General features: G+C 35.1%; 8 protein-coding genes and 1 non-coding gene across 9 annotated transcripts; 6 read left to right on the plus strand and 3 right to left on the minus strand.

The window, feature by feature from the left end:
• Positions 1 to 158: 158 nt before the first annotated feature.
• On the minus strand, positions 159 to 914 carry NEPG_01738 (uncharacterized protein; the record flags this gene model as incomplete). Its single annotated transcript, XM_013204112.1, has 1 exon — positions 159 to 914. One exon carries the CDS (start codon positions 912 to 914, stop codon positions 264 to 266), a length of 651 nt encoding a protein of 216 aa, XP_013059566.1. The 3' UTR covers positions 159 to 263.
• A 21-nt stretch (positions 915 to 935) lies between these two features.
• NEPG_02714 lies at positions 936 to 1,007 on the minus strand. The gene has a single exon. It is a non-coding gene; the product is annotated as a tRNA-Glu (tRNA).
• Positions 1,008 to 1,062: 55 nt separating this feature from the next.
• On the plus strand, positions 1,063 to 1,886 carry NEPG_01739 (uncharacterized protein; the record flags this gene model as incomplete). Its single annotated transcript, XM_013204113.1, has 1 exon — positions 1,063 to 1,886. The coding sequence occupies one exon, from the start codon at positions 1,063 to 1,065 to the stop codon at positions 1,786 to 1,788; it is 726 nt and encodes a 241-aa protein (XP_013059567.1). The 3' UTR covers positions 1,789 to 1,886.
• Positions 1,887 to 2,029: 143 nt separating this feature from the next.
• Positions 2,030 to 2,937, plus strand: NEPG_01740 (rRNA 2-O-methyltransferase fibrillarin; the record flags this gene model as incomplete). Its single annotated transcript, XM_013204114.1, has 1 exon — positions 2,030 to 2,937. The coding sequence occupies one exon, from the start codon at positions 2,030 to 2,032 to the stop codon at positions 2,846 to 2,848; it is 819 nt and encodes a 272-aa protein (XP_013059568.1). The 3' UTR covers positions 2,849 to 2,937.
• A 203-nt stretch (positions 2,938 to 3,140) lies between these two features.
• On the plus strand, positions 3,141 to 4,919 carry NEPG_01741 (uncharacterized protein; the record flags this gene model as incomplete). The annotated part of the gene is made up of 1 exon (XM_013204115.1): positions 3,141 to 4,919. The coding sequence occupies one exon, from the start codon at positions 3,141 to 3,143 to the stop codon at positions 4,827 to 4,829; it is 1,689 nt and encodes a 562-aa protein (XP_013059569.1). The 3' UTR covers positions 4,830 to 4,919.
• Positions 4,920 to 5,238: 319 nt separating this feature from the next.
• Positions 5,239 to 6,163, plus strand: NEPG_01742 (uncharacterized protein; the record flags this gene model as incomplete). Its single annotated transcript, XM_013204116.1, has 1 exon — positions 5,239 to 6,163. The coding sequence occupies one exon, from the start codon at positions 5,239 to 5,241 to the stop codon at positions 6,064 to 6,066; it is 828 nt and encodes a 275-aa protein (XP_013059570.1). The 3' UTR covers positions 6,067 to 6,163.
• A 523-nt stretch (positions 6,164 to 6,686) lies between these two features.
• Positions 6,687 to 10,769, plus strand: NEPG_01743 (uncharacterized protein; the record flags this gene model as incomplete). The annotated part of the gene is made up of 1 exon (XM_013204117.1): positions 6,687 to 10,769. One exon carries the CDS (start codon positions 6,687 to 6,689, stop codon positions 10,767 to 10,769), a length of 4,083 nt encoding a protein of 1,360 aa, XP_013059571.1.
• Positions 10,770 to 11,464: 695 nt separating this feature from the next.
• Positions 11,465 to 12,980, plus strand: NEPG_01744 (vacuolar ATP synthase subunit B; the record flags this gene model as incomplete). The annotated part of the gene is made up of 1 exon (XM_013204118.1): positions 11,465 to 12,980. One exon carries the CDS (start codon positions 11,465 to 11,467, stop codon positions 12,965 to 12,967), a length of 1,503 nt encoding a protein of 500 aa, XP_013059572.1. The 3' UTR covers positions 12,968 to 12,980.
• A 407-nt stretch (positions 12,981 to 13,387) lies between these two features.
• Positions 13,388 to 13,822, minus strand: NEPG_01745 (uncharacterized protein; the record flags this gene model as incomplete). Its single annotated transcript, XM_013204119.1, has 1 exon — positions 13,388 to 13,822. The coding sequence occupies one exon, from the start codon at positions 13,820 to 13,822 to the stop codon at positions 13,445 to 13,447; it is 378 nt and encodes a 125-aa protein (XP_013059573.1). The 3' UTR covers positions 13,388 to 13,444.
• Positions 13,823 to 15,564: the final 1,742 nt, after the last annotated feature.

Raw genomic sequence — 15,564 nt, forward strand, 5'->3', positions numbered from 1 at the left:
GCAAAGAAACCAACAGAATATACTGGAATACATCAGAATAATTTATTATTGTAGTAAACAGACCAATCCCCATGAATATTCCAGAAACAATCAATAAAACCTTAAATTTACTATATTTATATCCCATTTAAGTGATTGTTAGATCAGAAATAGTAAAAATTAAGCATTTATACAGTAATATTTGTTCTAACGGGTATTTTAATTCAAACATCAAAAATCACCAGAATGTACATGTACACACAATATATGCAGTAATTTCTTAGTTATATAATAGAATTCTGCTTTGAATAATACTTCTGTATATATTGCTGCATTCTATGGTATGCCAAATGCACTCTTCCTGTATAGTGCTTCTCTCTTTCGCTTTCCACCCAAGGTAAAGACTGCGGGCATTCTTTGCACCGAATCATACTCACACCAGCCTTTGCATTCTTGTCTTCCAGAAGTCTTAGCTGTGTCTTTGTATACGCTGCCATTTTTTTATACCCATTAATTATAAAAATAGAATACTCTTCATTGAGTGTATTATATTCTAATACTTCTGGTGGCGGCTGGTGTTTTACCGCAATTAATGATGAAAGAATTTCTTTTATTTCATCCTTTAATTTATTCATGCAGTGTATAAGATGACTCTTATTTTGGAAGTATTTTACTCTTTGGGGGAAGTCGTTGAATATGTCTAAAAATACAGAAGGTTCTTTCTCCTCTAGTGGTACGTGGTAAAATATGCAGGGTTTCTTGTAGTTTTGTCTTAGCTCAGTCCTTGGGCATATGCCTAAAATATGATTGTAGCAAATAGACTGCTCATTGCTTATTATTCTGTGTCTACTATTGTCTGTGCACTCAGCAGGCGATCTTTCATACTTCTGAATTATTTCATCAAATGCAGCTGCGTTCTTGCTTCTCTTTCCCATTGCGCACGGAAAGTAAAAAATTTCCCTTGCGGGGAATTGAACCCCGGCCGTCGCGGTGAAAACGCGAAATCCTAGCCACTAGACCACAAGGGATCCATTAAATAGCAAAAACATTTCTGCTGACAGATCTTCCTTTGTATTCTATTACATGTGGGAAACAAACATTTTTTTTATAATGCTAGATGACCAAAGCATATGGGACAATATTGGAGGGAAAAACTCCTTTTGTTCTTTTAAGATGAAAACACAGACAGAGACTCTGTGCAGGAATGCAAACAACGTATCAGGAAGGTGCAGCAGAGAAACATGCCCACTCGCCAACTCTAAATATGCAACGGTTAGAGAGATAAAGGGGAAACTGTATCTTCTGCTAAAAGAACCAGAAAGAAGGCACAAGCCGAAATCACTCTATGAAAAGATCGAGTTAGGCGAAGACTATGAAAAGGCCTTTGAGACAATCTGCACTGAGCTAAAGGGCTGGGACCGATTTATTATGCACAAGTGCAAGCAGCGACTTACAAAGCTTTCTGACTATATGGAGCGAAAATCGCTTTTAGACGAAATGGGTCGGCCTATATACATTCACAGAAAGAAGAAGGCTGAGAGGCAGGACCGGGCAAGAGAAGCAAAGGCCGCCAGACAGGCAAAGATTGAGAATGCAATTGAAAAGGAAGTGCTTGAGCGATACAAACTAGGTGTATACGGAAACAAAGGAATGGTAGAGCAAGAAAAGACCACCAAGCAAGAAGAGAAGAGAAAGAAGTTGGGGCAGGTACAAACCCGGGGAATAAAGTATGTAACAGAATTTGAGGAGGATCCTGAAGAAGAGCACGAAGAGGAAGTGAAGAAAAAGCGAATGAAAATGGAGTGGTAGCCCAGTTATTATACCGTCTACAAGAGGGACAAGGCGCTGCACTTACAATATGGATAAATAGACATGCCAGCACGGCTGGACTACATTAGAGTATAAAGGAAATAAATTCTAGTTTTCTTTTTGTTGAATATTTTGGTGCTGTGTATACAGGCAGAATTTACTAAAATGGCAGTTATTATAATAAAACGAAAAAAATAACAGTAAAAATATTTAATTATAATTTGCACTTACAAAATATTTTATGGCAGCGGGAAGAAAAGACAAGCGACCATTTGCCTCTTCTAACAAAAGAGGCCCAGGAGGTCCAGGAGGACAGGGCAGGTTCCAGAGGAAGCCACCCATGAACAAGTCAAAGGAGGTTGTGCTGCAGCCACATCCACGGTTTAAGGGGGTATTTTTATCCCGAGGAAAGGAAGAAACACTGGCTACTAAAAATTTAACCCCGGGTGTTTCTGTGTACGGCGAGAAAAGAATACTAGCAGGACCCGATGATGCAAAGGTAGAGTACAGGGCATGGAACCCATTCAGAAGTAAGCTGGCTGCTGGTATTCTAGGGGGCCTGGAGAACATTCACATTGTTCCCGGATCAAAGGTTTTATATCTTGGTGCAGCATCAGGTACAAGTGTATCTCACGTGTCTGACCTGGTTGGGCCAGAGGGAGTTGTGTACGCAGTGGAGTTCAGTCACAGATCAGGAAGGGACCTGCTTGGGCTTGCAAAGAAGAGGCCAAACATTGTTCCAATCATTGAAGATGCAAGACTACCACAGAGGTACAGAATGCTTGTCCCCATGGTTGATGTAATATTTGCTGATGTTGCACAACCTGACCAGGCCCGTATTGTTGGTCTGAATGCCAAGTACTTCTTAAAGGAGAAAGGAGGAGTAGTTATTTCCATAAAGGCAAACTGCATTGACTCAGTCAAAGCTCCTTCTGAAGTATTTGCAAATGAAGTGAACATTCTTAGAAAGCTTGAAATTAAGCCAAAGGAGCAAACCACACTAGAGCCATACGAGAGAGACCACGCAATTGTTGTGGGAATATACAGAGACTCAAAGTAAAAAGTGGTCTTTTATATTAGCATCCAGCCATGCCCGTGCGCGTTGAACTGTGCTTCTAGGGACGGCCAGCCTTTATAAATAAAGATAAGGATAGGATCAAGTCGTACTTATACATTAAAGCATGCGTGATCAAAGTGCTACTGAAACCGAGCTGTGTGGGATACTTTCCTAAAAATCAAGCGGTTAATGATGTAAACAGCATTTTTTGATCCCAGGGGTTTACATTTTCATTCGCCATTCTTCAATCAGGGGAATTATGATATAAATACTTAGAAATCTTTCTCCGTTATAAATGGGAGACATAAACATAAAAACATCTAGTTTCGGAGCGTATAAAGACGTGGAAAAGCAAATTAAGAGCCAAGGCGTGATGAAATTTAAGAAAGAAGAGGAAACAACAGCAATGTATTTTGCACGAATGGGATCAAACACTCTATTTGGAATCATGGTTATTCTAATGTTTGTTGGATGGATATCAATCCTTCTGCAAATGGAAATTCCTGCATTTACACTGGTTGGTCTGTCTAAAACCGCATGTCTGCTGATTGTAGATCTTATACTGTCCGCTGGATGGGTTATTTTCATGGCATCATCAGTACTGGGAATTTCAAAAGGGATGGAGTACTTGTTCTCACTTGACACACGCCTATTTTCAACAGTTTCAGCGAGTGTTCTTATAGCATGTGGATCAGTTGGATGGGCCACATTAATTATGCGGGTGTGCAGTGGAATATTTGGTATTTGGTTCAATGACTATTACATGTGTGTTTGGACACTTACATCACTTAGTACTTTTATATGCACAGTAGGAGTAGTTCTGAATTATTATTCAAGATTCTTCTTTACTGAGAATGCAAATGACATTGACAAGCCATTATTTGACATTAAGTCAGATGAGCCTGTCCCAGACTTAAAAATAGATATATTAGACAAAAATACAAATGCTCCTAATAATATATATTTAGTTGGAGAAAAGCCAAGTGACCAAATATTAAATGTAACCGAAGGAACAGTCATACCAACAGCAGGCGATGCACTGGCAAAAGGAAGAGCCACATTCCAAGAAGAATCCAATAAGATAATTACAGGACAGAAGAATATAAAAAAATACTTTACTGACTATATAATATACTGGGCACTTATAATAGGATTCCCATTCATATTTCTGCCATTATTAGCAGGAACATTTTCATTTACAAGTGGAATCCATTGGATAACTCTAATGTCAACATGGTTTAACAGCACAACAAAAATTAACCAAGTATTCTTTTTTCTTATAATAGGAACACTGAATTGGATTTTTTCTGTATTTATTAGAGTAGTTAGTCTTATATGCGGATCATGCATAGGAGTATACAGATATTCAGAAAATGGTGTTTTTGCAGATGTATATAACAAGATAAGCACTATAGGGAGCAAATTTATATTTACGTCATTTAAAGAAACCTTACTCGTTACTTCTGTGAATACCGTGTTCTCTTTATGTTTTCTCTTGTCATCACTAGGCAAATTAATTTCTGGTAGCTCCAATGGAATTTCAATCGCATTATACATGTTAATTCTATCTATATCTATAATAATGACATTCTTTTCCAGTATATTATCACTATTCAGTGCATTTAAGTATGTAAAACTAGGAATGTACCCATCATCACTTGCAGAATATGCAAACATGTCATCACTTGATACAGACTGGAAGTCATACCTTACTATGTGTATGATCTTGTGTTTAACAGTCGTATTCTTACTTCTTGTATTTGGTTCTGCTTTCAGTACACTGGGTATTAATCCGTATAGAATATTTATTACAGGCACAGGTTCTACATCTATGCTTAAAACTATCTCATCCAAAGTATATCTTATAATTGGATATTCTATCTTAATGTTACTATTTGTAATAATACCTAGTATATTTGAGATAGTTAAAAGCAGGCCTGGATTAGCAAAAGATTTAGTTATCAATAAGGTTTTACTGAAATAATCTAAATTGAAATTAAATATTTAATTTACATAACCCGTTTATTATATTTTCTGGCATTTCTGGCATTTCTGGTGTTTTCTGGTGTTTTCTGGTATTTGAATATTTCTATTATATTCATTTTTATTTTTGTATTTTATTCTTGTGTACGCATATAAATTTACTCATTTATATACTGCACAGCAGTAAAATAGGCTAATTTATATTGAAAGACGCATTCTGTCTAAATATACGTATAATACATACAATACAACATAATTTATACAGTACAAAATAAACACAATATAGTATGCGCATATAACCCCAAAATCCCTATATTTAATAAACACAAGGATATCCCTACATAAATAATGAATATTCCTGGATAGTGCAAGAATTCTTTGAAATAAAATATTTCTGTCTTTTGTTTTTTATGGACGAAAAGTCACCAGAGATGCACTCTGCGACAAAAACCAATCCAAACACTAAAACAATAAAAGGTCCACAGGGCACCAAGCCACCAGAGAGCTTCATTCTTACCAATACTGTACTGAACACGTACGTGTATGAGTATCTTAAGCCACCAACAGATGACACGTATAATATGCTTGAGGCAATCAGTGAACCACTAACAGAAGAAATAAAGCACAAAAAATTAAAAACAACAAAAAAGAACAAAACAGTCTTAAACAATCTAATAGGATCACTTATTGACACAGTAGACTTATCCACAATAGAAGTAACAGATGAAGAGAAAAGGAGCAGAAGGATAAACAACAAATTTGAACATCCACAGAGTATAAATGACGGTCTAACAACTATTTTAAGCAGTATACTAGAAGAATCACCAACAAAAAACAATGAAGAAACCGTTAATTATTTTGAAATATTAAAAAAAGTAGAAGAAATGAACAGAACAAATAAAAGCAAAATACTGAATAACAGGTCAGTTTATTTAAGTCATATGTTCTATCAGTCTTTATTAGACAAGATAGACAGCAACATTGAGAATTTATTTAAAAAATTAAAAAAGAAGAAGAAGAAGGAGGATGACACGAATTATTGTCAGGAGCTAGAAGATCTTTTAGAAAAAAGAAACAATTTCAAAGAGATATGCCAAGAGATTCCAAAAGATTTAGATGAGATAAGAGAACCAACAGATGTGGGAATAGAAAGCATAGAGGATATTTTAGATGAAAAGGATCTAGAAACCATAAAGGACTTACTACCAAGTAAATATTTAGAATCCTGGATAAATTAAATGTATAACATTGCATAGCACCTTGTGTATAATGCTTAATTATAAGAATAATTCTAGTTATCTCAGCATTATTGCCACAGTATATTATAAATAAAACAACAAATTACGTATTACACATAGATTACTTAGTTTTAGTCATAGAGACAAATAATTTTTATTTTTGATACCCTAGAACTTATCATAATTGAATAAAAGAAGAAATGCTCAGAGAACAAAAATATCATAAATGAATAACCCGATATAACCCGAAATTCAAAAAATAATTTTGAATATTTCTGTGTGTATAGTAAATTTAATACGCATGGATTAATTAGAATATTGATCTAGAATGTTCTATTTAGGGTTAATTCGGATTATGTTTAAGAACAATTTGGATAATTATCTAGTAAGATCTAATTAATACTGTGTCTAATAACATGCACAGAATAGCATACATATACAGTAACATAAGGTATTTTGTTATTTGTGTATTATTTAATAGCAAAATACCTTATTTACTTACTAATTCTATTGTTCTATGTTAATTGTGTGCTTCTTCTATTTACTTGTATTTCGAATGATTTAGACCGGTTCTATAGACATCTAAGCTTTAAGTACTGAAATTTGCAGAATTTTTATTTATGCCAGATCCATTATGTAAAGACATACAGAAAGTAGATCACTCGAATGAGACTCTTAAGAAGATTCGGAGATACAGGATGACTGAAGACTTTTCACAGTTAGTTGGCATGGATATTCCACTGGAAATTGAAAAGATTAGGCAGGGACTAACACATGGCTCGACTGACTCATTTTTAGAGCTAGCAGAGTATATGTGGATGGAGCTAGTTAGGGATAATTCTCTTCTTAGAACACCTTTTCGCACTTTCATAGAAAAAAACAAGCTTATCCGGCTAATTCCACCCACGCCACTAATCCCAATAATATTCCTTTTTTCAGGGGAGGAAGTGCTTAAGGAGTGGTGTATTATAAATATATGTGAGTTATACACCACTCCAAATTATTTGACTGGGATGGTCACTGGGGGAACCTTCTTTTACAAAATACATGAAGAAATACTGCAGGATATGTCTAAGTACAAGGAAAGGAACTTTTTAAAGTCATTGTTTATTTTTGTTGTTCTGGGCGGGGCACTTGTACATCCGCACTATGCCCTGCTTGAAGCAAAAATTAATAATAATCTCTCTGATGATATTTCCATAAAATTCAACATATATAAGGTTCTAACGGCTGGGGAAGTAACGATAACTGGAGAAGTAAAAAGAAAAAACAAATTGTGCTTGCATTTAATCAGCAGGGTTCTTCAGGAGCTAACAAGGATGCCGCTGGACCAGTTTTTAGCCAAAAACAGGCAGGAAACATCTGAGATAAGGTTGATTCTTCTTTTTACTACATGGGAGATGCTTGAGCTGAGCATTAAGCTGGATATACCAAAGGAGTTAAAGCTGTTAATATTAAGAAGCGGGCACGGTTCAAGGAATCGAACAATCAGGAAGAGAATATATACGTCTGTTGTTAGGATGCATGCGGGGAGTGGAATTTCTCTTTTAGAATTGTTTAAAAATGGTTTATTAGAGTACATACTAGCACGGACTGAGTATGAAATAGGGCGTGTATATACAGATCAGTACAAGAGTATGATTAGGTCTTTGGTGATAGATACAGTAGATCTTATAAACACATACAAATTAAAAACACTAAATATCAGCACAGAAGAGACAGAGAGCTTGAAAAGACCAGAATACAAGAATTTAACTATGGCGGAGATAGAAGATATTTTATTATGTAGTTGTTCTTTATGGAGGGATCGGCTTTCTATTTATTCGGACTGTGCTATTTCTGCATTTATTTCTTTGTTCTTCTTTAGGGTGACCACAAAACCATTCAAGAATTATAGTTCTAAAACAGCTGCTGTTGTATCCGTTTTGCAAGATTTAAGCGCAGTAGTTAGCACCCGGCTAGATAAACTAGACAAATCAATGCTAAAGGAAAAGGACCGGGTTATTATGGACTCTTTGCTTAATAAAAAGTACTCAGACCAAACAGAGCCAGCAAAGATCGAAATTCTTCTGGAGCTAATTAAAGAGTGTAGTCATTTCTATGCATGCACTGGGATAATGCCAGGTGGGATAACAGGTCTCTGCGGTGTGATTGAGAAATACATTAACAATTACATTGTAACGAGAGTGGATAGAGAAAGCCCCATAAACACATTTGATTCTGATAGAGGAGATGCACTATCACATGAAAATATATCAGAGGAGTGTGATCTTCTTCGCATGCTTTATGAGCTAGTGCAGATGCCCATTACAGATAGTGTTCTTTCACAGATAAACTATATTGTACTGCATCTGGATAAAATTGCTAGTGACACGATAGAAATTGACTTTACGTGGATATGTAAGCTAGACTTGAGAATGGCATCAAAGACCAACCTTAAAATGACTTTTTTAAAAAATTTGTTTGATAAGTATTTAATACTTGCGCATGACAGCAAGACCATGATAAAATCCGTTGTAAATGATTTCCAGAGAATTAAAAAAGAAAATAACCTGAAAGACGATGAGGCTATGAAAAGACTAATTAAAAGGGCCGAGAAAATATTAGAAAAAAAGAAAGAGCAGGTTGTAGAGCATACTACAAAAGATATCCCAGCAATCCCCCAAACACAGGACATTATAACGTGGCAGAAGCCACTTCAGGAGGTTAGAGAAAAAACACAAACAAACAAAGAATTTATTCTTGCTCTTCTAAGGAATGAACCGCCGATAGAGTACCAATCAGTTAAGTCAACGTACAGCACCTTCTTAGACTACTTTTCAACATACTCTCCCCTAATAATTAAAGAAGCCCTTGCATCAATTGAATCTAGCATTACTGTGGAGTCTGTTTCTAAAAAGCCAATAGATGGTATTGTGATGGGAAAACATGATGACACCAGAACAACTACACTTGCAATCCTTACTCGGCACAAACAGTCTCTTCTGATAAATGATATTGTTAGAGTAGTAAATCTTAACAATACAGATGAAAATAACTACAGCACAGGCATAGTCATGTATGAAAAGGAGGGCCAGTATGAGATAATGGTGTGCATGAAGTCTCTTGAAAAGCAGGGCCGATGTCATAAGGTTAGCATACAGCTTCTAGCAAACATTACATCTACTATGCGAGAATATGATGCTTTAATTAGATTGCAGAAGCTGGCCATTAGAAGTAGTATACTTGATCCTTGTAAATTCTACAAAAAAGATGGGTCTGTAACAGGCATGCCCAAAGGTGTACATGCGTATAATGAAAAGTCCCATCCAGACTCTATTCTAAATATGCCCGGGTTTAAAACGTCGGAGATAAACGAATGCCCACTCATCAGTGCATTTTATTCACAGCTCAATAAAAGCCAGCAGGCAGCTGTGTATAATGCATTATTGCCCAAAAATAGCATAAGCTTAATACAAGGGCCGCCAGGTACAGGAAAGACCAAGACAATATCAGGCATGATTGCATGTTTCCTTCTGCAAAAGCGCAGAGTTTTAGTATGTGCACCCAGCAATGCAGCTGTTGACATGCTTATAGAAAGCGGCAGTATTTGGAAACGAATCCCTGATTGCAGATGGATTCGCATAGGCAGTGCAGGCGGTAGTAGAACAGCAGTAGAGAGAGATGGCATGCCCCTTCCTAAAGAAGAAAAAGAGGATATTTTATCCAGTCCATCATTAGTCCAGGACATCAGCGTGCAAAACACCCCAACCCAGCATGCAATAGACCCAAAAGATATTTCAATTTTTGGAAGCATCGGCGCATATGATAGAAGGTGTGAGAATTTAGGAGACTATACGCGGCAGGACAGCAAGAGTGAACTAAGCCGTGCTAATCTGGTTTTCTGCACTCTATCCATGGCAGGGTCTTCTTCTCTTAGAGAATACTTCTTTGATATTTTAATAATTGATGAAGCATGCCAGGCCACAGAGCCAAGTACACTGATACCTTTAAGGGCATTGCCAAGCAAGCTTATTCTAGTAGGAGACCCAATGCAATTGCCACCAACAATCATTTCACAAGAAAAAGAACTAACTCTAACTCTTTTTGAACGACTTTCTTCTTCAATCCCTCCACTTCTCCTAGATACGCAGTACAGAATGAATTCTATGATTTCTAAATTTGCAAGCCAGCAATTCTACAACGACAAATTAAAAAATGGTGTTATAGTGAACTCACTCCTCCCATTCGCATTCATAGATGCAGAAGGAGTGGAGAAGACAGATGACAAAGATATCTACAATAAAAAAGAGATCACCACAATTCTGCAGTTCTATGGAGCAGCAGTAAAGGCATACGGCACAGTAGGAATAATCAGTCCGTACAAGGGGCAGGTCTCCAGACTTAAAAAGTACATTAGAGACATAGACATAGCAACAGTAGACGGATTCCAGGGACAGGAAAAGGATTGCATAATTATATCAACAGTGCGTAGTAAAAGGATAGGATTTCTTAGTGATATTCGTCGAATGAATGTGGCACTAACCCGTGCCAGATACACTTTAATAATAGTAGGCAGTATGCGTTTATTACAACAAGATCCAACATGGCAGCCGCTTATTAAATATGTTAATGAGAACAACTTTGTATACAAAGTAGGAGAAGTGCTAAGCATTCTTACGTCTATAAAAGACCAAAGAGATGCATCGTCACACAGTAAATAAATAACATTTTATACTTCTATTTCTTCTTACTCTTTGCGGTTTAACTCATTTAAAACAGCCAGCTCTAATTGGATTATTTCTTTTGTGATATCAACTGTGCTGTCTTTTATTTTGTCCTCAATTGCCCACATAAGCTCTTCAAAGCAGTTTTTCATTATAAAATTATTTGCAAATTAGATAATAATTAATAGACATTTTCGGGTGCATTTCTGGTTATAAAGAACAAAACACAAAATCTAGCTATAAATAAAATTTAATACAACGCAGTATTCCGGGGTATACTTCTTTTTAATGGCTAGTATTCAAATATACACTGAAATATTAATTAAATACAATATTTATAGCAAGTATATAAAAAATTAGTAAAAGTGAGAATTCTTCTGAATATATAAAGTATGTCATGAATTAACTATGTGATAGATCGTGAGTAGTGCATAAATTTAATATTTTATAGTATTTTATGTTATGTTCATTATAATAGGTATAAACAGACTAATTCTAGTTATAAGTATATTTTATGTAATAGTTAATGTGGATACAGTAAATGTACTGCAGTGATATTATTATATCAGTGTATTAAGTATATTTATACTTGTATATTGCTTAGCACGTATATTTTTATTAAATCTTGGATTATTTCCATGGAATTTCTGCAGTGTATTTAGTTTTATAATAGCAAAACAAATATTTTCAGAATGAATAATTATGAAGTGTTCAGTGAGCACGTGAGAGCACTAAATGACTCATGCATACCACCCACCACTACTTACAGAACTGTATCTAGTGTGAATGGTCCGCTAGTTATTATGGATAATGTGAAGTCACCCAAATATTCAGAAATAGTTCATTTAACCCTTCCGGACGGAAGCAGGAGGACTGGGCAGGTTTTAGAAGTATGCGGGAAGAAGGCAATTATTCAAGTGTTTGAGGGGACATCAGGGATAGACACGAAGCATACGTGTGCAGAGTTTACGGGAGAAACAATGAAAATGGCAGTGTCAGAGGATTTACTGGGAAGAACTTTTAACAGCATAGGAGTACCAATTGATGGAGGGCCAAAAATAGTGGCAGAGGATTATTTAGACATTCAAGGGCAGCCGATCAATCCGTATGCCAGAATATATCCAGAAGAAATGGTTCAAACTGGAATATCCGCCATTGATGTGATGAACTCTGTGGCGCGTGGCCAGAAGATACCTATTTTCAGTGGAGCTGGTCTTCCTCATAATGAAGTAGCTGCGCAGATATGCAGGCAGGCAGGGCTTGTTAATAACAAGAGCACGGTTGACAAGAGCAAAGACAACTTTTCAATTGTATTTGCTGCAATGGGGGTTAACGCAGAGACTGCACAGTTCTTTAGGAATGAGTTTGAGCAGAGTGGTGTATTAGATAGAACTATTCTTTATCTTAACTTGGCAAACGATCCAACGATTGAAAGAATAATTACGCCACGATTTGCACTTACTGCAGCAGAGTATCTTGCGTACACAACAGGTAAGCACGTCCTAATGATTATGACAGACATGAGTTCGTATGCAGATGCATTAAGAGAAGTCAGTGCAGCGAGAGAAGAAGTTCCCGGACGAAGAGGGTACCCTGGGTACATGTACACCGATCTATCAACAATATATGAAAGAGCTGGTCGTATTGCCGGTATAGATGGATCTATTACACAAATACCCATTCTTACTATGCCAAATGATGATATAACCCATCCCATACCAGACTTAACAGGATATATTACAGAGGGGCAAATATACATCGATAGAAGTCTTCACAACAGACAGATATATCCTCCAATAAATGTCTTGCCGTCTTTATCCAGACTTATGAAGTCAGCAATTGGCGAGAACATGACGCGGGATGACCACTCTGATGTATCCAGTCAGCTGTACTCTAAATACGCGGTTGGTAAAGAAGCACTTGCTATGAAATCTGTTGTGGGTGAGGAGTCTTTATCAACAGAGGATAAGCTAGTGATTGAGTTTGTAGAAAACTTTGAAAAGGAGTTTATCAGCCAAAGAAAGGATGAAAACAGAACCATCTCCGAATCTCTTGATTTGGCATGGAGGCTGCTTAGAATATTCCCAAAGGAATTACTGAACAGAATCCCAGATAATATACTTAACAAGTACTACACCATAAAGACCACTGAAGAAGACAATAGTCACGTCTCAAATGAAGAAAAGAAAGAATAAGACAATTGACCGGCTAAATACCAAATAGACCGGAACCTAAATAAATTATTCAAGTGTTTAGGTCTATCTGTACTAGTTGTTTCAGTTATTTTACAATTTTTATTTCAGACATTTTCTAATGTGTTCATTTTTTATTTTTGTATTTTATTCTTGTGTACGCATATAAATTTACTCATTTATATACTGCACAGCAGTAAAATAGGCTAATTTATATTGAGAGACGCATTCTGTCTAAATATACGTATAATACATACAATACACTTATTTACACATACAATGTAAATATTCATATACAGTGTAACAGAGTATAATAAACAAATGAATACTCTTTTTATAATTCTGAATATGTTGGTGTACAGCACAGTCATTTCCTTTTCATACAGCAAGATAATATACTGATTTTTATTCCTATTAATTATAGATTTATTAAGCGATGAGTAGTTTTACTGTTTGGCATCTGTGTATACCAGAAATATTTTACTGGTACTTAGTCTGGGCATTCATATTCAGTTCTACTATGCCAGCCCCCTTTGGCATGAGGTATATGAGAAAATCAAAGACATCAGAGGATTTAGCTGCTGAGCAAATGTCTCCCTTTTGAAGAATTCTTCTTTTCCCTTGTTCTGTGTACTGCCATGCCCGGAGTGTTAATTCCTCAATAAATATTTCTGTTAGTCTGGAGAACAGTGGAGGAACTTCATTTGCCACCTTACTAACTTCTTGTTCAACTTTCATGAGTCTTTTTATACGTGCCAGTGGAAGTGCATTATCTTTGCTAATCACTGATGTAGTGACATAATCTAAAATACCTTTCCAATATTCATCTACTGTAGGATTCTTTCTTTGCATTTGCATGTTTATTAGATAGAAGAATGTTTTATTCCTTTCATATTTATTTATTATAGTCACCTGATGAAACACATTCTAATACACTGTAACACTACGTCACAGTTACAATTGAAGTCTATTAAAATTTCAGGATATTCAAAGAACGCAGTGATTATTGTATAATACTGTATTATTATCATATGAATGTATGTTTTTATTGATTATATGCATAAATAGCCGTTAAAATATACCAAAATAGAAAAATACATAAACCATTTAGAGTACATTGTATCTATACACAAAACTTTCTATTAATAATCCAGTAAGTTTTGGTTAATATGGTAAAAAGTCTTGCATGATTACTTGCGTAATAAATAGTACACAATGTGTAAATAATATTTTTTTATACATAATGTTTACTATATTATGTTATAGAATAATAAGTAATGCACGTGCTTATAATTAGCTATTTTATTAAATATGTGCAATCTGCTCATTAAATAGAAACCCAGATATTTTAGGTTATTTGATACTTAATTTCACTATTACTCTAAACTTGATCTGATTCATTGGTGTTTTAGAATTTCTGAGTCTACATAATCCATACACACATATAATTGAAATCTCTGGTTATGTACATGACATATGGAACATATACTCATATAGTAAACTAGTATACCTACTGTATAATATTCTTATCAGAGTACTCTTTAATTGTACATGAATAGTTCAAATAATCTTAAATATTTATGTTTTGATACACAGCCTATATATTGAATATTATTATCTATACCATGCAAGGCCTCTAAAAAATTATTAAACTTTCCTTTAACTAGTACAGGATAAAAAAGCACATTACATAATTATTTTATAATCCTTTTTTATTCTTATACTAGTATTCTTATACCATTATTAGGCATAATATATATAAGTAGAGGGTATTTTATAGATTTAACTGGGGTTCAGTACAGATATTTCTCTTTCTAGCTGATAAAGTACCCTAAAAATAAATGAGAGATACACTTAATTAGTGATATACTCATTAGAGTTAAACTATTTATTATTACTCTGACGTATATTTCATTCTTAATTACTTATTTCTTTATAATATAGTAAGTCTCTGGTTTACATGCTGGTTATATTAGTGTGCTATATACTGTATATTTTTAGCTGTACATACTCTATTTCTGTAGGATTTATATGGTATTTCAATATTATTGTTAAGTACTGTTATGCAACTAACTAGAATATATTTTATTTAGACGATTTAACTTATTAAGATATTTCATATACACAATCTATTTATTTTCACTTACTGTGGTTGATTTGGTTATACACATCTATACCCAAGAGTATATTACTTCGTACTACGCTCTTTCTTTCGAAGTGTTTTAGTTCTTTTTTATACACATTTTAATTAGCATAGACTCTGCCCAGATGTTCACATATCAAAAGGAGTTCACGAAACCCTTTCCATATGTCACCTTCTCCGGTACACCAAGTATCTACAAAACACTCAGGATACATACCACTGCGACGCATGAATTCAAACTCTATTTCTTCAAAAGGTGGTTTGCTCCAGACTGTAGTCTGTCCTATAAACATATAGCACCATTCAGTATAAGAAAGAATTTACATATACTTCTGGCAATTTTTAACACACGGTATGCCAGCTAGTAAGGATGCTCTTTCTGATTCAACTAACCTTAGTATTAGTTACCAGCACTTATTTCAATTCTCTTGAGTCCAGCTTTTCGAATCTAGTTCAA

The sequence above is a fragment of the Nematocida parisii genome (assembly GCF_000250985.1).
Source record: "Nematocida parisii ERTm1 unplaced genomic scaffold supercont1.4, whole genome shotgun sequence".
NCBI classification, from domain to species: Eukaryota; Fungi; Microsporidia; genus Nematocida; species Nematocida parisii.